This window comes from Corticium candelabrum, chromosome 1 (assembly GCF_963422355.1).
Source record: "Corticium candelabrum chromosome 1, ooCorCand1.1, whole genome shotgun sequence".
NCBI classification, from domain to species: domain Eukaryota; kingdom Metazoa; phylum Porifera; class Homoscleromorpha; order Homosclerophorida; family Plakinidae; genus Corticium; species Corticium candelabrum.
Genome location: NC_085085.1, coordinates 14,506,829 through 14,533,119, shown reverse-complemented (window position 1 = coordinate 14,533,119; position 26,291 = coordinate 14,506,829). Strand labels below are relative to the sequence as shown.

At 39.8% G+C, this 26,291-nt stretch overlaps 6 protein-coding genes and 1 long non-coding RNA gene across 11 annotated transcripts; 5 read left to right on the top strand and 2 right to left on the bottom strand.

Moving 5' to 3' along the window:
• Window positions 1-19: 19 nt before the first annotated feature.
• LOC134178342 (cell cycle checkpoint protein RAD1-like) lies at window positions 20-3,176 on the top strand. The gene is made up of 8 exons (XM_062645206.1): window positions 20-145; window positions 208-363; window positions 2,142-2,233; window positions 2,294-2,405; window positions 2,463-2,585; window positions 2,647-2,711; window positions 2,770-2,914; window positions 3,039-3,176. Exons 1-8 carry the CDS (start codon window positions 26-28, stop codon window positions 3,084-3,086), a joined length of 861 nt encoding a protein of 286 aa, XP_062501190.1. The 5' UTR covers window positions 20-25; the 3' UTR covers window positions 3,087-3,176.
• Window positions 3,177-3,191: 15 nt separating this feature from the next.
• LOC134178330 (mevalonate kinase-like) lies at window positions 3,192-5,848 on the top strand. The gene is made up of 9 exons (XM_062645196.1): window positions 3,192-3,309; window positions 3,374-3,509; window positions 4,079-4,241; window positions 4,307-4,651; window positions 4,914-5,004; window positions 5,086-5,167; window positions 5,288-5,346; window positions 5,403-5,556; window positions 5,621-5,848. The coding sequence occupies exons 1-9, from the start codon at window positions 3,232-3,234 to the stop codon at window positions 5,728-5,730; spliced, it is 1,218 nt and encodes a 405-aa protein (XP_062501180.1). The 5' UTR covers window positions 3,192-3,231; the 3' UTR covers window positions 5,731-5,848.
• Window positions 5,849-5,930: 82 nt separating this feature from the next.
• LOC134196531 (cell cycle checkpoint control protein RAD9A-like) lies at window positions 5,931-10,787 on the top strand. 2 transcript variants are annotated; one of them, XM_062665691.1, is made up of 12 exons: window positions 5,931-6,038; window positions 6,099-6,169; window positions 6,650-6,793; window positions 6,857-6,971; window positions 7,790-7,889; window positions 7,955-8,061; window positions 8,638-8,744; window positions 9,477-9,541; window positions 9,602-10,091; window positions 10,148-10,201; window positions 10,261-10,351; window positions 10,546-10,787. In XM_062665691.1, exons 1-11 carry the CDS (start codon window positions 6,005-6,007, stop codon window positions 10,312-10,314), a joined length of 1,341 nt encoding a protein of 446 aa, XP_062521675.1. In that variant the 5' UTR covers window positions 5,931-6,004; the 3' UTR covers window positions 10,315-10,351; window positions 10,546-10,787. The 2 variants fall into 2 exon arrangements, with proteins under 2 accessions (XP_062521675.1, XP_062521666.1); XM_062665682.1 differs by lacking the exon at window positions 10,546-10,787 and having other exon boundaries at window positions 10,261-10,495.
• A 49-nt stretch (window positions 10,788-10,836) lies between these two features.
• Window positions 10,837-15,876, bottom strand: LOC134196493 (protein phosphatase Slingshot homolog 2-like). 2 transcript variants are annotated; one of them, XM_062665647.1, is made up of 18 exons: window positions 15,720-15,876; window positions 15,596-15,642; window positions 15,424-15,515; window positions 15,277-15,341; window positions 15,077-15,195; window positions 14,951-15,013; window positions 14,802-14,867; window positions 14,593-14,733; window positions 14,465-14,533; window positions 14,315-14,408; window positions 13,822-13,950; window positions 13,710-13,756; window positions 13,576-13,650; window positions 13,430-13,501; window positions 13,288-13,348; window positions 13,092-13,231; window positions 12,427-13,028; window positions 12,252-12,371 (listed from the first exon to the last, which is right to left on the bottom strand). In XM_062665647.1, coding segments are annotated over exons 1-18 (1,941 nt in total). In that variant the 5' UTR covers window positions 15,777-15,876; the 3' UTR covers window positions 12,252-12,369. The 2 variants fall into 2 exon arrangements, with proteins under 2 accessions (XP_062521623.1, XP_062521631.1); XM_062665639.1 differs by having other exon boundaries at window positions 10,837-13,028; window positions 15,720-15,875.
• A 50-nt stretch (window positions 15,877-15,926) lies between these two features.
• LOC134196509 (LIM domain kinase 1-like) lies at window positions 15,927-21,045 on the top strand. 3 transcript variants are annotated; one of them, XM_062665664.1, is made up of 15 exons: window positions 15,927-15,989; window positions 16,047-16,092; window positions 16,248-16,371; window positions 16,442-16,650; window positions 17,812-17,898; window positions 17,962-18,031; window positions 18,085-18,171; window positions 18,233-18,320; window positions 18,383-18,426; window positions 19,725-19,784; window positions 19,859-19,924; window positions 19,985-20,176; window positions 20,239-20,286; window positions 20,503-20,609; window positions 20,736-21,045. In XM_062665664.1, exons 1-15 carry the CDS (start codon window positions 15,959-15,961, stop codon window positions 20,854-20,856), a joined length of 1,380 nt encoding a protein of 459 aa, XP_062521648.1. In that variant the 5' UTR covers window positions 15,927-15,958; the 3' UTR covers window positions 20,857-21,045. The 3 variants fall into 3 exon arrangements, with proteins under 3 accessions (XP_062521648.1, XP_062521656.1, XP_062521641.1); XM_062665672.1 differs by having other exon boundaries at window positions 15,933-16,092; window positions 16,442-16,523; window positions 16,605-16,650; XM_062665657.1 differs by having other exon boundaries at window positions 15,933-16,092.
• A 1,009-nt stretch (window positions 21,046-22,054) lies between these two features.
• Window positions 22,055-23,411, bottom strand: LOC134193907 (uncharacterized). Its single transcript, XR_009972124.1, has 3 exons — window positions 23,216-23,411; window positions 22,921-23,153; window positions 22,055-22,822 (listed from the first exon to the last, which is right to left on the bottom strand). It is a non-coding gene; the product is annotated as an uncharacterized LOC134193907 (long non-coding RNA).
• Window positions 23,412-23,499: 88 nt separating this feature from the next.
• Window positions 23,500-26,072, top strand: LOC134186504 (alpha-ketoglutarate-dependent dioxygenase alkB homolog 4-like). The gene is made up of 2 exons (XM_062654492.1): window positions 23,500-23,925; window positions 25,339-26,072. The coding sequence occupies exons 1-2, from the start codon at window positions 23,584-23,586 to the stop codon at window positions 25,840-25,842; spliced, it is 846 nt and encodes a 281-aa protein (XP_062510476.1). The 5' UTR covers window positions 23,500-23,583; the 3' UTR covers window positions 25,843-26,072.
• Window positions 26,073-26,291: the final 219 nt, after the last annotated feature.

Genomic DNA, 26,291 nt, shown 5'->3' with positions numbered 1-26,291 from the left:
CTCGGACTTCAGACTTTATTTAGGCATGTCTGCGAGTCTCATGCTCACTCGTCAGTCGCGGGATTTACATCAATGTATGTTTGTAGCTAAACTAGACAATGCGAGAACACTCTCTTCTATTCTTAAAGCTATCCATTTTAAAGAAGTAAACAAATATGGCTGTTTGCTTTAAATTTAAATTACGGGTTTGTCTAATCTACTTTCTAGACAGCAACGTGTTTTTTGAGCAGCAACGGACTGAAAATAACTGTAGAAAACGCTAAATGTGTCCAGGGCAATGCCTTTGTGCAGTCAGACATTTTCCAAGAGTTTTCATTCAACGAGGAATCCGCTACTTTCAAGATAAACATGAACGTTCTCTTGGTGAGAAACTACTGTAGTAAATGATGTGATGCTACTACCTAATTTGCAAGAGTACTTAGTCTACATCTGTGTGTGTGTGTGTGTGTGTGTGTGTGTGTGTGTGTGTGTGTGTGTGTGTGTGTGTGTGTGTGTGTGTGTGTGTGTGTGTGTGTGTGTGTGTGTGTGTGTGTGTGTGTGTGTGTAGTGTGTTATGTATTTGAATAGATGATGGTATGAAGACAGAAACTCTGGCTTTGGTACAAAGACTAATTAATTAATTATATATATATATGTCCTTGGCTGTGGGCATGGACCTCTTCGCATAAAATGCCATAATGCAATCAGCGAGGTTATCTGGCATGCACTGCTTGTTGATAACAGAGATTCAAAACGGGAACAAAAGTGCGGAGGGGAAAGCAATAATCGACCTGGTGATGTGTTTCACCCAGATTTCCTGGAGGGCCGTCCCACATTCTTTGATGTATCAGTGAGGAATTCTATGCAACCATCCTATGTCTCCAAGGCAGCCATAAAACCAGGTGCCACAGCAGAAGCTGGTGAAATAGAGAAAGACGAAAAGCATGACAGGGTGGTTACTCAAGCAGGTGGTCATTTCTACCCGCTCATTGTAGAAACTTTAGGACACTGGTCTCCCTCAAGTCTAGAGACGCTGAAGACCATAGCCTCAAAAGCTTCATCAATGAACAGCATACCTTTCTCTCAGACATACTCAAATTTATGGAACAGTTGTCAGTGAGACCGTGGCAGTATAATGCCAAGCTATTATACAGTAGACTGAACCTGGACTTTGATGACTTGTGGGATTTTCCTGTTACTGTAATGTAGTTATGTTTAGGGACTGGGTGGGTAGGGTAGTTTGGGGTAGTCTGGGGCAGTTTGGGGTAGTTTGCATAGAAGAAGAATATATATATACCAGTACTACCCGCTCCTATGGGCGGTGGCAATCTGGGCGGTGGCAATCTATCGTTGTATGCCACTTCTGCAAAGAAGACGCAGCTTCTGTGACACACGGACGCACGCATGCACGCAAAAGCGGCCCGTGAGCCGGCTCACTCCGACTGCAGCGGGCGCATCCGAGACTGGCGTCGTGTTGATCGGCACGTTACAGACAGACAGACATGTGGACAGACGGAAGTGTGGGTTGGTGTATTATAGTATACTACCTGCCCTAGACGGAAGTGGGCGTTCCCGAGCGTTTGCGTATTATAGTATAGGATATATATAATACTAGAATGATTTATATATATATAATCATATATTAATTCTTGCACACGTTTTTACTACAAGTTAGATCTATAAATGATGTTGCTTGTTTGCAATTATGGTACCATGGCATGCTCAGCTGAAGTGTGCATGTGAAATTATGTGTTATCCAATAGTCGAGCTATTGTAGGCATCTCTTTTTATGTATTGAAAATACAACTGCTGTTGTATGTATATAGTGCATATGCATGTGGCAACCACTGACCAAGTGTGTCATACTGGTTGCATGGGGCAGAAGAATTTGGGAGTGCGCTAGCACTCCCTAAGTAGGGATGGCACCGGTAGTTAATATTTATCTTGATTTTCACATTGGGATAGCATAGCTCTGAAATGCTTCCATAAAATGCCACAATTTTTATATATTGTTTTGCGTGGCTACGCAGGGGCCATGACCTTTGACTATCCCTTTTACTTATTGACGTGTTACTGTTAGTGGATAACTTTGGATGTAATGAATGGGCAACTTCTTTGGAGTGTGATTGAGTATATAATTGAGTGTTACTGAGTTGGTTTAGGAATGCTTGAACATCTTTGGTAGCAAAGATCTCACACAACACACAGCACTAAAAATATGTTATGATGGATACGGCTCTCCTTTAGTGCTTCTGTATGTTGCCAAGTGTGCATAAGAATTACACAAAAATCTAGAAATTAGTTACTTTCACAGGCTGGAAGAAAATGGTGTACTGACTGATTGCAGTATTAGAACACAAGAGCCAGAGGAAACACTCGATTTTGATTTTTGCAGTGCCAATGTTGTCAACAAAGCTATTTTGAAGGTGTTAATGTTATAGTGGTCAACTACTCTTCTCTTTTACTTAGCATGTTTCGTGTAGGCTGAGGGTATGCGTGAAGTGTTTGCAGAGCTGGACATGACAAGTGATGTGCTGCAACTTCTCATGTCTCCGGATGCTCCATATTTTCGTCTTTCTACGTTTGGAAATGCTGGAAGCATGCATGTTAGTTGATGATTGCCAGTACTAGTGCAAGTGCTCTAGCTATAATATCTTGTGTATATAGTTTGAGATACCGAGTGATTCAGAAATGATGGAGACGTTTGATTGTCAGCAGACACAAACAAACAGGTAGACTACCAAGCTAAGTATCTTTCACTTCCTTTGATTCTAATGACTTTGTTTGAAGATTCAACATTACTATGCTAAAGCCATCCCTGAAAGCTCTTACATTAGCAACTAAAGTCTCAGTTCGTGTAGACACCAGAGGCTTTCTCTCCATGCAATATATGATCTACAATTACGATGGATCAGTCTCATTTGTTGAATACTTGGTGTGTCTGTAATTGGAGACTCAACTGTATAATTAAAACTGTATAAATATAAAGTGTATAAATTAAAAATGAAAGCTTTATAAATTAAAACTGTATTGAAATTAAAACTGCTTATGTCTTTCAGTGTGCTCCAGATGAAGATGTAGAAGGAGAAAATGATATAGAAGAATGAATACAGGCCTACATATAGAAACATTGTAGTTTGCGTGTAATTTTGAAAACAGTATGTTAATTATTAAAATTAATATATTTAGCCTCGAATACCCAGACTTATTAGTAGAGGCCGCGAACGGATTGGGACAAATTACTTGCGGGCAATGTTTGAAGATTGTGTTGTTGTTTCTGCGCCTGGGAAAGTTATTCTAACAGGAGAGCATGCAGTCGTCTACGGAAAGGCAATGACGAGTTTGCTACTCGTCCAGCGTACAGCTTGTGACAGACATTTCCTTTTGTCTTCAGACTGCCTTGGCTGCAAGCCTCAGTCTTCGCCTGTTCGTGAACATACAACGTACAGACGTCGGACAGGTTACACTTGATTTGAAAGACTTTGGCACTCAGAAATGCTGGAGCTGTGATGAGCTAGCAAGCAACGGTTGTAAGCGTGCTCATTAATTAATTAATTAATTAATTAATTAATATTGTCTCAATACCATTTTGCTGTGAGATGAAAGACTATTGATTAAAAGGTTGTAAGGAATTGAATAAGTACGTATGCAGTGCTAAGAATGTGACTGACATCATGACAATTAAATTGAATTGTCGTTTAGTATTTAAGTTAATACGATATGTATACAGACGTAACAGTATAGTCACAATGTTGAGGCGACAGGTGTATACACACACAAGATGATCTCTAGTTCAATTGCATGATTGGCACAAAGCTGCGCCAGAGAAGTTGTGCAGTCTTCCCACCAAATTTGCTTACGCGAGAGGCTCATGTAGTACCTTGATCTTACTTGTGTGTGGTGGGACATCACAAATCAGCAGATCTGTTATTTACTTAAATTGATGTAACTTTGTCAGAAATAGTTATAAACTGGTCAAAACAAATCTTGATACGGAACAGCTAAAATTGATCGATACCCACTGTTAGTTTACCATAGAATTTGAAAATGTGAAGAACCAGACAACTTTGTGTGACATATGACTGAATGGGCTTTCTAGTTTTAGAGCATTCAAAGAGCCCCAGACGTCCTTCGCCTGATGAAATCAAGACGTTGAAGAAATTATGTGGAATGAACAGTGACAAAGAGGTCTTGACAGTTGAAGAGTTGGCAATCATAACATTTCTGTTTCTGATGCTATCAATATGCAGTGACAGTAGCGAGTGAGATTATTGAATTCAATCAACCTTACTTGGTATACATGCATTATGTATGCCTACTGTTGCAGGCGGTTTCCTTCTTTGTCAGTTGAAATGAAGTCTCAGTTTCCATTTGCAGCTGGTCTCGGCTCTTCAGCTGCATACTCGGTGTGTCTCTCAGCTGGTTTTCTTACTTTTGCTAAGGCTGTAACACCAACATCGTGCAAATCAAATGGTGGTATCACACTACCTGTTGGAGTGGAAGCATTGACAACGACTAGTTGTTATAATGAGAGTGACTTGAAGTTGATCAACATGTGGGCACTGGAAGGAGAACGTCTCATACATGGGAATCCTTCTGGAATTGATAATACAATCTGCACATATGGTGGCTGTATGAGTTATACAAAAGGAGACATCATGCCTTTACCTCGGTACGTTAGTTTTGACAGTCTAATGTAAGCCACTTAACTGCAACTTTTAAATATTTTGGGATACTAACTTAATTAAATCACACAAATTTTTACGACAACAATTTGAAGATGCTCTTGCTAAGCAATTATGTTTTATGCGAACTGTTATAAACCATACAGAATTTCAAGCTGTTATTGATACAAGGACATATGATGCTTAATCTATATTTTATCTTTGCCTTGCATATATGCAGCATGGTGATTTATCAGCTACTGTGTGTAGTGTCCCATCTTTGCGAATTCTGTTGATTGACACAAAGGTACCTCGAAGCACAAAGAGACTAGTAGCTGGTGTGCGAGAGCGTTATGATAAGGTCAGATGCGATTCAAGTTGGCAGAAATTAGCAGCTAACTATATATTGGGCGTTTAACTATATTGTTGTTTTATGTTGTAGTATCCCACAATAATCGGACCAGTGCTGGATGCAATTGGAAATCTTTCTGATAAATTCAGGACTCTGCTTTATCAGCTGGCAGGTGGCAATTGTTTGTGGTGGTGGTGATTGTGTGTGTGTGTGTGTGTGTGTGTGTGTGTGTGTGTGTGTGTGTGTGTGTGTGCCTGCACGTACCTGTAGTCATGTATGTCTGGTGGTACAGACGGCGAGAGTGATGATGAGTCTAGAGATTTGAAATTGAGTTTATTTTCTGAGCTTGAGGTGAGGCAATAATTCATGTGCAAGTATAATTATGCCATCTAGTCATCATTTCATAGACACTGTGGGACATAAATCAGCATCTATTACAAGCCATTGGTGTAAGTCACGCCTCGATCAATGACATCTGCTCTATAACGGCTAAATACGGATTGTACTCAAAATTGACTGGAGGTGGTGGCGGTGGGTCAGTAATTGCACTTATTAATCAAAGTAAGTAATATACAATTAATTAATTAAAGAGAGAGAAAAGTGGTAACCTGATGTCTATGTTTAGCTGTATCTGATGATGACATAAGTTTGGTTCAGTCTAGTCTTACCGAAAAGGGATATGGATCACAAGAGGCAATATTAGGAGGATATGGAGTACTTCTGCACTCTGTGTGACATTAGGAAACAATTGAATTTCAAATTGATCTTTTGAATTTCAAATATTCATTTCAAATTATAAACTATAGATTACGTACACATCTAAAGAATTCGATGTATAGTCTAGTCTTTCGGCTCTACAGTTTGACTGACGATTTGATGTCTCTGCGCGGTCTCTTCGCTCTTATCTAATTAGCATTAGCACGTGCTATGCCACATGCGCGGTACTCCGCGCGTTTCTACAGTTCAAGAGGTCTGGTATTGTTTTGCTTTATCAGCTCATGCAGTACGCATGATTTGCACTATTTCGTCACGATTTGTGAAAGGTGAGGTCTAATTTCTAATCTAGCGTGTCGGTTTTCTAATCGTTTGATGTTTGTTGCCAGTGATTGCCAAGGCCGTTCACTGTCTGGCCAAAATAGGAGATGAGCTTTACGTCGAAGCTCTTTCCACTGGAGTTAGCCACGAAAATATTTTAACTAAGCAATGCTATTCAACATTACAATACAATACTAAAATGTCAAAAATGTTATTTATTAATAATTAATTAATTTAGTTAGAAGATAGAACTACACAACATTTTATGGTGCGTGGAATTTGTAACTGTTCATACTGTATAGTTAGTTCATCAAAGTCGATGTAGGGATAGATAGACTATGCATTAGGGTTCTCGATCATTTGATTTTAGACAATTGAATTGACTATCAACTTCTTGACTTGAAGTGTACTGAACATATACGTAGCTTATTATTGCAACAATTTTTTATTTATCAATGTATTTAATCAATTTGCAATACTTTTAATTATTTTAATGTTTGTTTAATTAATTAGCTTCTTGCCCACATGGTAACTTCATTAGGGTCAGCTGTATTGATAAGAGTAGATAAAAATATGCATATACAACGTTTGTTTATAAATATAACATGTATTACTTTAGTTGTCCTTGAGAACAGTCAATTCTGCACGTTCCGCTTATGCTTGCTTTCTGTTCTTGCCTGCTTTCTTCCACACATATGATCTGAGCGTTGAAAGCGGATCTTCTTCACAAGATGTACAGCAGAAGTGCAAAATTGCTATGAAAGTTGGTTTATACATCATGCAATTAATTTTGGAAAAGTTGTTGCAATGACTGGTGTTGTTGTAGTCATGTCTGAATGTGTTTCGATCACCGCAGATGATGGATAAGATTGTTGACACGTGTCAAATAAAACTGAATGTGAAAACTTCTCGATTGGATTTTATTCTGAACTACAGATTTGGTCGGTTACTCTATCATAAATTGCAAAACTGGTTTAATATTAATAAGTGGACAACGGCTTTTAATTGGTAAACTGTTATGTCTGCAGATGTGTATGTTGAGTTATACCGCATGTATCGTGGAGTGATAGTTTAACATAAATTAATTAATTTATCAAGATTATTGTTACAGTTTTAAGTCTAACTTTTTAACTGCATGTGTGATTTATATGTTTCTAGTTTTATTATCAGAGATTTTTATGCTAAATTTTGTTGATAAGTACAACACTTGCAGGGCTGCCACACCTATGAATAGATTTGTAGCCTATGAATTTTTGACGTAAAACGGGTCTACAAAAATAAGTGGTGTTCTACAAATGACATACCCAGTAGGTAAGGGCCCCACCCAAATTGACGGTGTCGGCATCGCTTGCATCAACAGTAGTTGAATTGACCTGAGTAATGAGACATGTACAGTTTGTGTACAGTGTACCAGTGTCTAGTTTGTTAGGGAGACTGAGGTCACATCCACAAAACTTGGATATTTCTGACATACATAATGTATACTTGATCAGAAGTTGAGATGTTGCTGTTGAAAATTGAGTGGACGTGGCTTTGGATAGAGTAGGCGTATTTCTATAATTCTAATTTTTGCCTTCCACAACTTTTTACAGAAATAGTGTTGCGACCTTTTGCACTTGGTTATTAGGGAATACGAAGCAAATCTGAAAATGAATTTATATGTATTGTTTTATTAAAATATTTTTCTCTAACAGATATGGGCAATAATTGCAGTCTAATAGCTTTGTGAATCTGACTGAGATTTATATTTACTTGTTAGGCATGGTAAAGACATACAATCTTTACTTTCAAGAGAGTGAAACACTGCAGGCTGTCTTCTCGAAAGACATGTGTCCCAATACCTTGTCAGCATCATCTAAGTAATTACTTTGCTTGTCTCATAAATTGTACTTGACTTTGTTGTTGCATTCGTGTTGCCTTGAAGACTTCTTTTAGATACCATTAGTAATTTTAGACAACAGCAGGAAGAAGTAACTTTGATCAGTGATCCTGAGATCTTGAAGATGAAGAATTATGTTGATGACGATGAAGGTCAGTTACATTGGTATCTGCTATTTGTTTTATTTTGTCTGTCTATTTGTCTTTTCGTCTATTTGTTTGTTTGTTTAGCTGTAAATTTAGTTGTTTTATGTGTTGACTTGCATTGGTCGATACTTTCACACTTTCAAGCACAAGACGGATTATTACCTGAGGCCCGGATTTCCGGGCTAAAGGTTTAGTAATTGCTTGATGACCGACCAATCACCGTGACCGACTGTATTTATACTCGATTAGCGCAGATGCAAATGAAGCTATTCCGATCAATAGACAAGAAGTGGTGTCATTACCGACCAATAGACAATGTGATGTCATCATGAGGCTTCACCTCTCTTTTATTAATTTATGGTTTGATAATAACTGTTTGAAGTTTATTGTTATTGAACAACATTTTTTGTCTTTCTGTCTTTTATTTCTACTTATCTCACTTCCACGTCTTGGTTGGAATTTTATTGTCAGATTTAGTATATAACTAGCATGCATTACAATTTACTAATCGTGGGCTTCGACTTTATCTGATGTTCGGGGTATTTGTGCCAACATTACTGTACACATTGTTCTGTTTCATAGAGTCAAATCGTGTGTTGCTGACAGAGTTGACGCTTGATCCTGAAGAATTTGACTCGTATAACATAGGAGTGAACAGTGAAATCACATTTTGTCTGAAAGAATTAAGGGTGGGTATCAGCAGTGCTGCCACAGAAATATGACTATACTAATTTATTTATTAATCATACGATGAGTAGCAGCAAGATCACATTACAGTAGACTCTCTATCTAACTCTTTTTGGGCAAGACACCGAGAAGGACGGTTGACTAGGGGATACATTTTGTCATAACATTGATTGCACAAAGACACACAATAGTCTTTGCTATAGTGGAAGTCTTTTGCAGTTGATTTCTACTTTTTGGTCTAAAGTCTGTACTACATGCCTACACTGTTCTCTTCTATCAGTGTCACGTTGTACATTGCACATGCACAGAAAAATCATGACAACATTCATTTATGAAAAAAGTTTGATGTGTTGAAAGTTGGATAATTGATTAATGGTCTAATAATTGTTATTAAATAATAAGCAACTTCAAAATAGAATTAACTCGTTCACATTTGTCTAAATTACAGCAACTAGCTTGAATCTTTACATTTGATGATTTTGCTGTGAATCGTTTGAAATTGGATGACTAGCGAAAAATACTTGTATGAAATTATGACATAACAATGGTTGCTCTCCAGTGACATTTCAATTATTACAGGTTTTGGAAAGTACGCACTGTGAAAGACATTACTGTAATTTTATCAAACACATTCTATAATTTTGTTTGAGGCAGTCAAACACAACTGTCAGAAATTAGTATTAATTGATAAGACTTGGGGTACTGTACTAGCTAATGGTGTCTGTTCTGTACAGGCTGTCGTTATGTTTGCAGAGTCTGTCAGTCAGCCAGTATCATTACATTTTGAGACTGCAGGAAAGTAAGGTACCACTACGATCACTCATTTGTTTGACTAAGTGTTGTTTCTGCATTAATTCAGACCTATAGTGCTGGGACTGAAAAGTGAGAATGCATTTCAAGCTGACTTTGTATTAGCAACTTTAGTAGAAGATGTTGCACCTCAGTCACAGGAAACATCACAAACCGTCAACTTAACTCAACAAACCGACATAACAAAACATCGAACATCAACTCCTGCTGCCAATGCCAGACACATCCCTACACCACCTGGCAATAGTGATGACGCAATAGCGGACGATGCCTCATTTGAAAAACAACTTTTCTCTCAAGATATATCAGAAATTCCTAAAGCTGCTTCTCCAAACTATGAAGAAGCAGAACCAATGAAAGTAAAGAGTGATAGTCAAGAAAAGCAGAGTCAAATAAACCATTCTGTCGACATGATTGAACCTTCACAAGACGTTTCATGTACAGCAGTGGGCAAAATTGCTCTCCCGCATCCACAGCCTTCAAAAAATAATAGTGACAATGAATATGATTTTATTCCAAAGACACCTCCACAGAAGAAGGTTGCTGTTGCACATGAACCTATGGCACATGATGTTCAAACTTCAGTGTTTTGTAGTTCAAATCTGCCTTCTTTGGACTTGGGGTGTTTGGTGGTGAAATGAAGCAACCGGTTGGTTGTCGTTCTCATCTTGTCCCGTGTCTTTTATTTACTGTTATGGTTATTATTAGAGTGGTACAAATCAAGCAGAAGTTTTAGCATCAGATACAGATGATGAGAGTTGACGGTTTATATTAAAGATGGATCAAACTACTGTACATGGTATGTTGTGGTACATGGGCATCTAACCTCTGTTAAATATGGTATTACATTCACACACTGATATAAGTTATGTCAAGTCAACTTGCTTCAGTGGTAGGTTTGCAATTTAATTAATCAGAGTTTTATGAGAAATAAGGTGGGCAAAATGGGCACACACACACACACACACGCACAGTGCGCTATTTCTCTTATAGGGCCACTCCAGAAGAATGACCTTGCAGAAGGGATAATTTAATACTAGCCATCAGTAGCCAGTCTTGTTGTGATGCTATTCTTTTTTGGACAACTTTGTTCTGTTTGAAATTTTGATGGAGTTATTACTGACAACAGTGAGTGTTATACAATGACACTCAACACATACTGTACTCATTTCTACATTCACTACTTGAATTTTGCCCATAGTAAGCCACACACAATTATGGGTTGCCATAATTTAGAAGATATAGTCCGATCAGCATGGCCTGCACACAAGCATAACACACTGGTGTTTTGAAACCAGCCATTTCAATTGACATGTCAGAGTAGCAATCTAACCAAACTTCAGACTCTGTATTCTGTATTGCACTGGCAATAGAAAAATAGGAAGTATGTACAATGAACTGCAAGCTGAATATTAAAACATACAAATCAACACCAACAGTTCAATGTAGAAGTGCCTCCAAACAGTAAGAGTCAAATTGATGTTGCAACCTCCTCACCAGACTGTTGGCTTCTCACGCCCACTTTAGATGATGTTGATGCTGAACCCAGTTTACGGAATTTTTCCAATAGTAGCTGGACACTAACTCCCCTATGCTTGTCCAGATCAGCATCATCATTGTTCCAGCCAATTGCAATACTGCGTCGTCTTGTACGTGGTGACATAAGTGAACTGTTTTCTGATTCTCTCTGTTCAATGCGACGTTCACGAGTAGGCGAATTGGGACTGCTGAATGACTGACTTCTGTGAAGTGATGAACTTCCAGATCTGCTTTTAGTTGTGAGGCTGGGAAGAGTTAATGATGAGTTTTCACAGCCTGCATCTCTCTTGGCTGATGTGACAAGCTTACGTTGACTTGCAGCCTCTGAAAACCGTGGAAGTGTATGACTCTTAGATTTGGTTACTTCTTGAAACTTCTGAACCAACATGGCCACTTTTGTTTCTGTCAATTCAGAGTCCTCCTGATTATCTTGCTCTGCTGGAAGCTTTGAGAAAGAAGAGCAAGGAGAAAGCTTAGGTGAAGACACTGCAGGTGTCCAGCACAAGGGAGTTGATGTAGCAGACGAGGTTAGCCCTATTGTTCGGTTTTCCAACTGAGTTGGTGATGTCGCCGGTGTATAAAATAATGGTGTAGGAGAAGCGAGTCGTTCCATGATCCTCTGCACTTCGACCTCTGTTTCAGTATCTTCAATTATTGACTGCTGCTCGGAATCAAAGGTGGGAGATTGAATTTGGACGTCAGAAGATGGACTATGAATATTGCTTCCATTGCTACCAAACTGTGCTTCAATGTTAAGTACAATCTGTTTAACACCGACTCCTTCCACAACATCATCTTGGTGATTCTCAGTAGTAGCAGTCTCATGTTCATCCTCATCACTCTTCTCACTACATAAACAAGTGGCCGATCTTACTACACAATGGACTTTCTCATTATTCTTTGAGTGCTCATCAGCTGGTTCAGGAGATTGCTTGGGAGACAATACCTGTGGTGATTTACTAGTGTAATCGTCAATCAAGGGACTTGTGACAGTTCTTGCTGTATTACTTCTTGTATGCAACTGCCCATTCATTTCTTCATCCTCTGTTGAGTTTGAAGGAGACACTGTATCTATTCTAAAACTACCAGTCGACTGAAGTTTCAGCGATAGCTGTTTGTTCTGTGAATTCTCTGAACCAGAAAGTGATTCTAAATTGGAAATCATTACTTTGACACTGTCACATTGTCTACTAGTGATAGTTTGTGCCATAGGAGACATTGGTTCTAAGGGTAATTTTTCTACTTGATTTGGACAGGGAGAACCAACGGACAATGAAGCTCTAGGAGATACAAACACTGAAGCAGAAGGTTGAAAAATTTTGGTAATTCGGTTACATTCAATGTTGGTATGCTCATCCAGTTCTGATTCGGTAGAAATTTCAATTTTGGATTGTGCATAATCTAAAGTAGAAGGCTGGGTAGTAGCAGCATGGCTGAAGAAGGGCTCAATGGGTGATGAAGTAACCCTCCTCATCCTTTTGGCAGATGGTGTTCCTCTACCACAAGCTCCAGTTAGAGCAGATGGACTTAGTGATCCTGCACGACGAAACACCTGCGCTTCTTCCATCGAGATAGATGAAAATGAAAATTCTTGAAGACCCTCGTATGATGGCACTTCGGCCTTTTCCAATGATGACAAATATTCGGTCAGACGACTAGCTTTTGTCTGCTGTAAATATTGTCCTTCCAACTCGTAGCTATCCACATCCATGCCTGAACACCATGACTTTCTCACTTCTTCTTTAGTTAATGTGTGCTGTACCTGAAGAGTCATATGGTCATGCTCTTCTCCATCATCCATCGGTTGGTCATCAGATGCGACTTTCTCCATTGCTGACTCTCCAAAATGTTGTTGGTAAAGATCAAGCAAATACGCCTCGGAATGATGACGTTTACGGAACTGCTGTGGTGCCATTTGTCCCCAATGAGGATTGTATCTGTAACAATACAACCGTCACTGCCACATATATCAGATAACAATACTGAAAATAATGTGTTACCTTGCACTAATAATCCCTTCATATTCCTTCAACTGTTTACGAAAGTTGGCATTTGGGTTGATAATAGATCGACATTCCTTTACAAAGCTCAATGCCACATCCAGATCCCATTTCTTCTCTTTCATCAAATAGGCAATAACCTGTTGTACATACAAACAGATCACGACCATCCAGGTGCAGCTACAAACGCATATACCGTTGATGCCGATCGACTGATTCCCATCTTGCAGTGAACAAGCACCTTCGATCCCTCCAATCTAATACATGTAGATGTCAAATAGAGTCAACTTTTTATTCTACCCCTAAAACAAATTTTCCTATCAAACAAACATTAGTACTTTGCTGTGTGGATAAAGCGAAACGTGTCATCCCAGTGACGAAGCAGATCGGCGTGCTCATCATCGAATACTCTAGCAATTTGCAAACAGCAACAAAATGACACTGATGATCTGACAGATAGTACTGTGTACAGCTGTTGTCTTACCTGATGTTCTTATATTTGAATTCAGGAGGAAAAAAGTTGTCTATCTCACGTGAAATGTTCAGAATGTGACCAATTCTATGTAAACAACAATGCCATGCAAACAGGTTTGATCAAGACAGATCAACTTATATAACCCCAGTTCTTTTAATTCCTCCAAATTAGAGGCATTCCATTCTGATCCCTACAATAACATATTGTGTATAAGTAAACATACGTCAATCAGTTTCTCTCTATTTCAATACTCACCAGGTATAGATGCTCCAATATCTGTGATGGATTCTCCATCTGACCAAAGATCCTTATGATTTGCTCATCAATAAATGATTTGTAGCTACGTAGGTCCATTTCCATGACGATTTGCAACCGCTCTCGCACCTTGATGCATACACAATCACATGATGTTACAAACACCCCCATCAGCATGCACACACAGGCATAGTACTACTATTATAAATTTGACATTAAAATGCTCGTAATGCAACACACAGAGATGGCCTGGACTAATGGCAGAAAGAACTGGATCAAACAAATCAGACAAAAGTGAATAACTCTAATCTACAAAATGAAATTATAAATTACCCACAATACAACAAAAACAACCAACAACAACAACCAACACCCACTGTCCTAACATATCGAATCATACTAATCAAAGAATCAACTGAACCCTGACAATGAACAATACAACTAACACACTATTGTCTACATAGTTGATTGAACTAGCCAATTACAAACATACTTCTTTGCTGGTGATACTCTCAAGATCAACTCTCATCATCACATCCTTCAGTTTGACATAGATAGCTTGCTTGATAATTTCTTTCTCACTAGGCCTACAACAGCCCAAAGTGACCAACCCAACAAGCAACACTAGAGCTACTCATAATACTTGACAAGCTGTCTAGGATCAAGAGGAGGAGTCTCAGGTCTGTCAGATTGAAGGTCGTTCATTATGTTCCTATGCATAGCAAGCATCCTCGATCACTAGACAATTTGTAATGCCAGCTACAAGCTAACCATTCATTCAGACTGACAACTTCATTAGTCATTTCAGACAAATAATAACCAATCCAGGTGTGAGACAAACTGCCCGCAGCGGGATAGTAGTTATAACGCCGTGCATTCTCGCAGGCCTTGTGAAGAGCCTGAAAGGCGGCCCTATCCGACGAAACAGCACAATATACCATTCTTGCGCGTTTAACACAAAAATCTGATTGAGAATCTACCACATGCATTGAACAGAGACGGGCTTGAACGTGTGTGTGCGGCTGCCGGAGCTCACGCTAAAGCCACTAAACAGATAGGAGAGGAATGACTTGAAGGGCTGCTGCATTCTCAGCTGTAGACAACATAGATGACATGACAAGACACTCACCCATCACCGTCTAGTACAACATGTACATCCCTCCAAATAGGAAACACCAACCCTACACGAAGTCTAGCAGCAAAAAAATGGTAATATCCACCAACATCTCGAGCATCAAATTTTGTGTCGTCTGACCTGCTGCCTTCGACCCAATCGACTCCCAGAATGGCGCTCTCCTCCGTGTCCTGCACGCCGATTCTCGCCACCATAACGAAATAGCGTCGAAAGGAGAGCCTGCTCTCCAACTCTACCGCCTGCCCGTCAACAACCACAATGAACTACTGACTAAGGACTCGCAACATGCAACACACAGAGTATCCAGAGACAAGACTTACTAGTTTACATTCGTCGGGCGGACATATCAACTGAACGAGAGCTCGAAGATGCGCGTAGCCTTCTCCTAGAAACGAGAATGAGTGCCACCACGGACTCTCGGATCTGATGACGTCAAATGACCTCTACGGTCGACTCCACAGTCTTACCTTGATACTGAGAGCTGTTCAGGCGCCATTGCATGCGATGTCCGAGGCCAACGGCGATGCTTTTCGTCGCTAGAAAGCCTTCGACACTCGAGCTACAAAAAGCGACAATGAAATCGACTCTACACGTTGAACGAAAGCGATAGGAGACGGAAAAGCGAGACGTTTCGACTACCATTTCGATCGTTCTTCGGCCTGCGGGTCGTCTGCGTCTAGGAGGTCCTAATAACACAGAGAGAATAAGCTCTCAATCGCTCTCCATCTTACACAAGAACACAGACGCGCACAAAGATCCGCACCGATTCCGAGGCGCTTCCTTCGGATGGAGAAGCACGCTCGACCGTGAGAAGAGACATGAGCGTGTGTGTGAATTAAGCCGCTTCTAGCAACGTTGTAGAAACAATCAACAACAGCGCATCCCCCTGTGGCAACAAAATCGGTAATGGCATGTGATATGTGAGGTAGGGTTTAACGCACGTTAGACGAATTCGTGAGGGCGCATGCGTATTTCATTGAGTACAGTGTAGTATCCTTGGACATGGCTGCAAACGGAGACGGAGATATCACAGGTTGGATATTGCTTTCAACATTGAACACACTACGAAATGTTTATGTCGTGTTTGCAGAAGACGCAAGAGACTTGGACGAGGAGCCACTAAATCGATCACTGCGGTCAGATTTGTGGTCTGCATTTGACTAGTTAATAAAGACGAGACCATTGCTAGTCTTCTCGAGTCGTTCTCGACGCGTACTTGCTCTAGACTGTCCACGAGCGTATGTTTGTGTGGCGGCACCGCCCACCACATTCATTCTTTCTTCGTACACAGATCTCAAGCGCGCGATTATTTGGAAGTGTTGCATCACCAGAAGCTGCAAGATGGCACGGAAGTCCGCGAGGAGCGTTTGCTCGCTATTAACGGCTATCACGTGCGAGGACAGAGCCTGAAAGAGGTGCAGAGATGATTTAGATATGGATATCTCATTAATTGACGTTTGAATCAATGCCCACGCATCGTTACAGATTCGTCATCAGTTGTTAGGACGCACGAAGAGCAAGCTGACTATCGAATATGGTTTCTCTTCTAAGGTTGATGAAGGATGTGGTAAGACCACAGATGATAAGGATCATGCTGCAGATGATGCGTCGAGTGCAAGACAGAATAACGGAATTCACCTGTCTGTAGACGAGGCTGTGGTAAAGAGGAGGAGACCTAAGACAATGCCAACCAAGTAAGGAGTTGTTTAGTAAATGGCTGGGTGTCTGTACAGTATACAAGGATGGTGGGACATTTTTTTTTGACATGCTAAATTTGCGTTTTGGCTTTACTGTTACACACACTTGGACTTGAATACTGCCATGCACGTTATGAAATTGGGCAATGAAAGACTTGTGGAGAGAATTCTTGGGTACTTGAGTTAAAGGGTGTGAAACACAAGATGTAATGTTGAAGTCAATAACTTATTTATATTGGCACACACACACACACACACACACACACACACACACACACACACACACACACACACACACACACACACACACACACACCTGGACCTGGAAGTAGGCCATCATGATATGCCTTCCACCTTTGTGGCCAGAGACAGCCTGAACTAATGACTCAATGTTCCTCTGTTATATCGAATTGCATCACTGTTGTGACATGCTGTGTCTTGAGGTCTTCTGAAGGATCTAGCACAAGTGTTGCAGACGTAAAAAGCTATTTGTTGTTCAGCTGACTGGCCCCACACATTGAACCTCACATTGTTAAAAGGTTTAATAGTGCAGGCATTACTCCATAAGGAGCGATCTCTAGCTATCTTAAACCAGTTCTTTTCATTAATGTGGAAACGTTTCATTAACTTTGCCTCTCCAATGCAGTTTTGGTCCATGTGCTGGACGTCTATTTGGCAACCAGCCAAAAAGAATTTTCTTTGGGATTCGTTTGTCTGTTATTCTTACCAAGTGTCCAAGCAATCTAGTCTTTGAGATGAAAAGATATCTTCTAATGCACACACACACACACACACACACACACACACACACACACACACACACACACACACACACCACTTATATTTACAAGTGAGGGTTGATTCTTTAATTCTAAGGTTTACTATGTGATGTTCTCATGCATGTGTTCTTGTGTGTGTGCTAATACCAAACCGGGTTACTCAAGTGTCTGAGTTTATGATTGAGATGCATCTATAGTGGGTGCTTTATGCGTGTCATGTTATGTGTGTGTTGTCTGTTTAGCTATCACCATGGGTAACTATGTTGCGATAGCCTTATGCTGCATGCTTCTGTTATTGGAAGAAAGTGCCATTTCTATTTCCAGACATAACTCATTGTGATGTCTGTGTAAGCTAATATTTTTTGATCTTCTGTTGCAGTCCTGGTGGACGCTTAAAATTAAAACCAAAAGTTGTTTCGCCTTTGGGACGAGCTCAGTCTGTGAGGATTTCTGTCAGTAATCAAATGTTAGTACTGTTTGTCTTGTATCAGTTGCTTTGTTCTCTGCACTTGCTGTTGTCTGCTTCAAGGACATTTCGTGCTGATGAGTTTGAATTTGGAGAAATCTTAGGGAAAGGGTTTTTTGGGCAAGTTCATAAGGTTCGTAGACATCAGTGTTGCAAAGTTATAGTATTTTAAAAAGTTTGATTTAGGTTCGACACAAGAAGACTGGGGAAATTATTGTTTTAAAGGAACTGTTAAACATAGACAAAGAGGCTCAAGATGGATTTATCCACGAGGTGAGCTACAAGTATATAGCTAATAACAAAAGCCATAATCGAGCGATTGTGTTATCCTTAGATTCACTTGTTGCAGCATCTGGAACATAGGAACGTTTTGAAATTTGTTGGTTTTATGTTTAAAGACAATGAAATTAGTTTATTGACAGGTTTGTTGGATGCATTTGTTTTTCGTTTTAATCAACTGGTGAGAGAATCTGTTTTGATGTAGAATTCATATCTGGGGGAACTCTAATTCAGAAATTGGAAGATAAGGTAGTATCTACATAGATTATTGTATTTTATCTCTAATGATTTTAACACCTGAATAGAGCTGATTGCTTGCTCTCTGATTAGTTAATACAAATAGTGTATGTAACTTGACTGTTAGATATGTTCCTTTCAGAAGATTGGAACATTGCTGTAACATCACATAGCACCCACAGATGTGCTAGAATGTGGAAGTAACACCTAGGGTTGGTGCAATCTGACCTCACTTCCAGCTTCTAACCTTGTCTTGTCTAGGTGCATGTAATTCAAAGGAGTCAAAACACTTAGCTCATCAGGAAGTACATTGGCTGTCTTTTCTGTTTTCACTTGGTGGTGTTGTAGGAGTGATAGCTTATGGTTGTAAACGTTACTACTAATTTTAGTACACCAGTTACCTGTACAGCATCAGTACAACTTGGTTGTTATGGGCATCAGTTAGATACAATGGCTGTTTATAGTATCAGAAACCTAATTTGCCACTGCTATGTACATATAGTATGTACTTGTCTATTGCTCCTATTAGTGTCATTTTGTAGACAGTAGTGTTGTGGCCAGGGCCTGGCCGGCCAGACCACTTCTATGGACGGAAGTGCTGGTAAAGGGACATGTAGGATGGACTTGTCATTAATCATAGTAGAAGCTATCAAGAGATAAATTCCACTAGATTGGTTCAGCCATATATAGTTGCCATGAGTGGACAGTATCGATTTGGGTAGGAATGAAATATGATTATGATCTTCTTGATCATGCATTCAGTCAGCTGGTCTTAAAACTGTTAGACATTTATCAAACAATGAAATTGGTTAATCAATAATTATTGTAGCATGCCATTTTTGTGTATGCCTTTGATAGCAGCAACCTAACCTTCACTGAAATGTTCCACTTGCATGACAATAATCAGTCACCACATTCTAGTTTGTCTTGTGATCATTGATGCCTGTCACTGTCACATTACGGAATCATTTATTGCTGTATGTACAGCAAGGGCCAAGAGTGCTTTGAATCTGTCCAACAACATTACTGAAATATATGAGTTGTAACAGCATGGAGGGTTTAACCTGCACACATGCCATGTGATATCTACTTTATGCACTTGCCTTCTGTGCAAGGACCAACTGTGCACATAGTGACTAATTTCTAACGTTGTTAGTTGTTGTCAGTAGGTTTGATTGTATTTTTGAAACGTGAGCATGCAATGTATAGTAAGTACCAAATAGTAGGAGCCTACTAGGAGGGTTAGGGTACTTTGATGACACGAGCTCTTGATTACTAACAAGGAAGATGAATTTTTCTTTTTGCTTTAGGCTGCTGTATTTTCATGGAAACAACGAGCTTTATTTGCTAGGGACATATCTGCTGGAATGGTACGTAAGCTGGCTGATCATTGCTCTGTAAAATGTGCATATATTGTTTTGCATGTATTTGTGTTTACCAACAGGCTTACTTACATGATAATTCAGTGATTCATAGAGACTTAACATCACATAACTGCCTCATTAGAGAGGTTTGTAAGTGGTTTGACTGGATGTATGGCGTGTCGCTCACTTTCAGCATTAATGAACAGGATACATCTGTTGTTGTTGCTGATTTTGGACTGGCTAGAGTCTTTCCTTATGAATCGACTCATGGACCATCATTTAATAGACGAAGGATGACAGTTGTCGGGTCTCCATATTGGATGGCTCCTGAAATGATGAAAGGGGAAATGTACGATGAACGAGTTGATATTTTTTCGTTCGGCATTGTACTTTGTGAGGTACTTGATATTGATTTATAATAGTTTGGTTGTTTGTGTATGATTACTGGTGATATCTGTAGATTATTGGTCGTGTTAATGCAGACCCAGACTTTCTTCCACGAACACAGGTATTGTCCATATGTGTGTAAAATGTATGCTAGTTCAATGGGTTTGGAAATCTTACTGTAGCATTAATTGTACGTATGGTCTTGTTGATTGCATGTTAATTAAGCGGTGGGAAGTTGGATGCATGAAAGTTCTCGTTTTGGTATTAAAGTTTATTTTGTTTTTGTTTTTAATTTTTTAATGAAATGCTTACGATGACTTATTTCTTTTAATAATAGAAGTTTGGTGTTGATGAGGATGCATATCGCTCAAGTTTGTTATCAGACTGTCCAGAGCTGTTTTTTCAGTTTGCTTTACGTTGCGCACACGTCAGTCCTGATGAACGGTCAGTATCAACACAATGTGTCATATTGTAACTCACTGTGTGTGTGTGTGTGTGTGTGTGTGTCGTTGTCGTCTGTGTGTCTGTCTGCCTGTGTGTGTACGTGTGCTGACTTGCTGTTTGGTGCAGGCCGACATTTCAGTCATGTGAGTCATGGCTTAATCGATTCATTTTTAACGTTGGATCAGAATCAATCACCAGCTCCCCCTCTCTTGATTCTTTACAGAATAGAAAATTTATACATGGATAGTGTTTTAAATTTATATAATAGTTAATTTGTTTAGCAAGTTCTATCGGCAACATTTTTTGCCTGTTTCTATCGAGTAGTTTGGTATGAGTGTAGCATCATTTAGAAATGATGTGAATTGTTGTTGTTTGTACTTTTGTACTAAACATTCATCTGGGTTAGTAGAACATTAAAATATAAATATAGAATGGAGATGCAATCACAGAAAATATAAACTAAATTTTAACTCCACTCTGATAAATTGTTTTACCAATTAATTAATTAATTAATTAAATGCTGTTTATCTCAAATATTGTCTCAATCTGTCCATCCGATTGCACGTTTGGTTCTTTGGAATGCCAGATCACGAGCAGAGGAGGCGACCTACTAGCCAGATATTTTATACACACACACACACACACACACACACACACACACACACACACACACACACACACACACACACACACACACACACACACACACACACACACCACAGTCTGGAGGTGTTGAGATCAATCGTAAAGAAGTCTCTTGTCTCTTCTATCTTCTGGCTTGTCTCTGCGCCAAGCTTCCAGACAATTTCATAAACAGTTATCTGTTCGTTTGTGGCAGTATAACTCAAGAATGATTAGTGACAGATTGGACCTCGTGACTGTTAACTATCTACCTAATTATTGCGATATTGCGACTTAGACTCTTTGTGCTTCCGTCTTTAGGGCGGATGTGTTATCTGTATTATATACGGCTGAGCCGTATATATGACTCTGGACCTCGCGAGAGCCATGGATAGAGAGAGTTGCAACAACCCGGATTATGGGCACCATTATCCAGCCGACGGTAGTAAAAATTCTTGTATAAATTGTACAAACATTGACAAATCTTGAAGTTAATGGAACTTACTACTATAGGTATGAACAACACTTTCCCTAACTTTGAGGGACTTCATATGTACGTAGACTATTTTTCGACAGCGGCTCTATAATCCTGATGATGATAGATAGGGTTAGAGCACTCTTGTTGTTTTGAAAGATCTCACGTTGCTTTCCTTGGTACTTTGAAAAACTAAGTGATGGCCTCAACGGGAAGTGAAACTTGTGAAACTGTGAGATCTGAGCACTGCCTCGGAGTTTGGACTGTCTCAGTAGTTATGCTTTCCCAGATGTTGCAAGCATAGCCAGACTGAGATTAGTCAACGCAGGGGCACAGGGACACCTTTAAAGTTGTCCCTTTATTTTTGGCTTATAATATATAAATAAAAGTTACACTAAATTTTTAATTTCTAATTACCTCTCATGTTAATTACCATGCAATTATGGTCCATGCACCATATAATTTCCAATACAATGGGCTTGAGGACAGTGGCAAAAGTAAAATTGTCAGTAAAGTAGTAAGCAACTGTCTGCTTTGCTTCTACCGTGATGCTAACCCATCCCACCTAAAAGTCCGTGGCACGCCCATGCTTAAGTTGACCAAGCAGTGTGAAATTGCCTCTGACCACTACTTGTATCAAACTCAACCCCTGGGGTAATGGACATTTCATCCATTGTCAGACAGCAACGTTTCTCCTGTTCAGAAAGATGCTGCAGTTTTGAGTGAAGATGGTCTATGGTAGGGTTAGAAGAGATGGTTGACATTCTTTGTTGAAGAGTACGCAGATGGCAATGGATGGTGCTGTTTCAAAAGTAGGTTGTATTCAACAGATCCACAAGCAAGTTCTTGGTGGTTGATGATTTCCAAAGCGTGCCTCTCATGCTATAGACCTCTTGAAAGAGCTGCCGGTGAGCTGGTCTTTCCAAAAATTGCTAAATCTTTTATTTTCAGTTTCTGATGCAAAATTGTTCTCTTCTAGTGTTTAGCTTGAACTAGCTCCCTCCTCAGTTCCTTTAATTATTTGCATTCTAGCTGAGACAGAGTAGGGTGTCAAGTGAGGAAACCTCATCATCACAATTACTTTCCTGTATCATATCATCAACTGCAACCCTCTCTCCTGCAGAACCAACAAATAAAGTTTTAATAATTACCAAAGTGAACAAGTGCATTTATTTCATCACAAGTCCAAATTTATATATTTTGTATATTGCTCACTGTCATTTGAAGAAACTTGTGCTCCCGGCCTCCATGGAAGAACAACAGGAATGATCCCACGAGACGAGGGGAGCTCTTGCTTCCAGATCTACCCTTCGTCTTAACTGAAGGAGACTTTCTCCGAAACTCAGCTTTGCGATGAGGGAATGTACGTCGAAGTGGCATTTCCTTTCAGCTCTCTCTTCCTGTCGGCTCTGCATGCAATTCTCGAATTGAGACTCGTCAAAATGAGCCTAAAAGCAAAACAAGTAAAGAAACAATAACTCCCTAAAAGTTTTCATGCCTTCTACATTACCACATAGAGAAATAATTATCTAAGCTCGTCGGACATGACACCCAACGACGTCGACTTTCGCCTCCGAAATCTTCCTTCTTGCAGGGTCTTTTGGAAAGCGACACAGTTTGTACCCTTTTCAGTTGTATTGCTGCATCCCCAAGCGCAACAGCAAGGCATTCTGCAAGCAGTGACTAAACAAAGCGACCATCTCTTGTGTTCCCGGATCCATTCAATGTAACTGGACACGAATGGCGCCTAATATCACGTGACCAGGCCGCGGGGTTGGCTACGATAAAAGCCCGGATACTTGTTTGCCAGCGAAGCTGTAGCTTCTACCTAACGTCGTGCCAGTACCGGTGAGCGATTGTACACCAGTACTACACGAGATGACAAGTTCATCTGTTTGCGCTTGCAAAGGCGTGAGAACGTGCCTTAGATGCGAAAGTTTAGGAAACACAAGCAACGAGGCTGCGAGAAGACAGACAGAGCAGACGTGGAGAGACACGTATCAGCTATCTCTAGAGCATGCCTGTAATAGACTGATACAGCTGCACACGTACAGCGGACCAGAACGGTGTTCCCATTTAGAGTTGACTGATTGTAAGTCTTTGGAATTTGAGGGAATTAAATTGATAGAGAATTTCATCACGTTGGAACAAGAGTCAAAGTTAGTTCAGTGTATCGATTCTAACCCCTGGAAAGACTCCCAATCTGGTAGACGAAAGCAGGTGAGATGTTGTACAGTCCATCATAGATATATCTACTCTTGTGAATGTAATTAATTATTATACTATAGGTATAAAACACCTTGTAATTAATTATGTGTGTCGTGCTCAACCAGATCAGTCTGGTTTGTAAAGTCTATTACAAGTACCGGAAGCAAACCCTGCTTCAGAAGTACTTAGACCATCACGGCTGTCTAGAAAGAAGACATGACTTTACGAAGGATCCGAGTAGATCCCAGAAGCACTGTTTTCTGTAAGTGCTGCAGGTTGTGATGACCTGGAATAATGACTAGCCACCGTGCAATACCTGCGTGCACTGTGCCCAAAGCTCCCAAGACCACTGGAACCACCAGTGTTCGATAATGCCACATGCGGCTTATCTCCACTCGCAAGTCGCTGTACTTCGCCAACTTCTCAGCATGTTTCTTGCCAATGTTGCCATCAGCAGGACAGCTGATATCAATAAGAAGACAAGTGTTTGTCTTCCTATTTCTGAGACAGATGTCTGGACGATTGGCTTTGATCTTCCCGGCAGTGGAGATGGTGGTATCCCACATCATAGTAATGTCATCCGTCTCCACAAGTCTATCAGGATGATGCCGGTACCATCTGCTCTCCACTGGAACCCCAAAATGGCGACAAACATCCCAGTGAATGATGGAGACCACCTGATTGTGTCGATCAGTGTAGTCCGTCGGTGCCAAAGCACTACAGCCTGCCACAATGTGGTCGACTGTTTCCAGGCCTACACTGCATACTATAGGTATAAAATACCTTGTAATTAACGTGCACCACTTTGGTTTTTATCTGATTCAATTACGTGCATGTAAAATACGTACACAACCGTCTGCAAATACGCAAGTACATAGAACTTATCTTCTTTCTCCTTCCACATCTTCAAAAATACTAGACTGCTTTGATAACCTTCTGACACAAGTGAGCAGATCTGAATGCGGCATTTTACTACAGTACATTGGAACAACAATAAATTAATATATATTTTTATATTCTAGTACCATGCAGTTTACTTTATTTGAACGTGCAAGTACAGTATTACTTGTAGATATGCCATCTTTATAGAACTAGATTTCATTTGTGTTTCATGTTGTGGTACTTGTTTGGTACGTATTAAGTTTTGATACACGAGCTGATGACATTTGCCATAAATTGCTGCCAGCTTATTTCCCTACTTTTTAAAACTGTGTCAACTAATTGATGAATTAATAGACCTTGAAGTCTGTAAAGCAGCTCTTTCTGGTTTTAGCTATAGTGATCAATCTGCCCTTGGTTGAAATTGTTTTACTTTTAATTAATATGAGCAAATTAAATTAAGGGATTGAGCTGGGCCATGTCTACTGCATGGTTCTGCATGTACATGTAATGGTTGCAAGGATACATCTACTTGTATTATTATAGGATTATGGCCCTCGTCCTAATTTTAAGAAGAAGAAGCTAAAGCTCGGGTCGTTTTCTGGACTGCCTGCCTACAGCAAGTCCATTGTTAGTGCTTTACACTTGCTGCCAGGATTGGACTCCTTTAAACCTGTGGAGCAATGTAATCTCGAGTATCTGCCAGAGAGAGGGTCTGCTATTGATCCACACATTGATGATGAATGGCTATGGGGAGAACAGTTGATAACATTAAATCTTCTGTCTGACACTTTTCTTACATTTGTGAAAGAGGAGCTGAATGTTGAAGTACGTGTTCCTCTTCCTCGACTGTCTCTTCTCATTGTTTCGGGTGCAGCAAGACACAGCTGGAAGCATGCGATATACAGGAGGGATATTTACGATCGTAGGATAGCTATTACCTTTCGAGAATTATCTGTTGAGTTTAGAGAACCGGGAGGAGGACAACATGAAATCGGTGAGAAACTGGAACAAATAGCTTGTCAGTTTGATGGACAATGCTGCATATAAAATCTAGATTTGGGGTGCTTATCAAGATCTAATTAATGTAACCATTTTTTATCAGATCTGACAAAGTTGAAAGAGAAAAAATTTACATTAGATTACTTAACATTATTTTGCAAACGTAGTTAGCTGCTACTTGCATGTTAACTTTTACCTTGAGGCTTCCAATAGATGAACATGCGCAGTGAACAGCAAACCATGTTGTACTGCAACACTTTTTTTCTCAGTAGCAGCTTATCTAACCGACGTAAGGCAATTAAGTTACATTTTAATATCTATGAGGATACCCAATACAGTACTGAGGCACTTTCTATGCTTTGTGTGTAGAAATTGTGACTCACTTTTGTTGTAAGATGCTGGTATTAACGTATTTTGGCAGTACTTAATTAATAGAACATTATTGAAACAAAGTTGAAACTGATGATCAGTGAAAGTGACAGCAATACATTTAATAA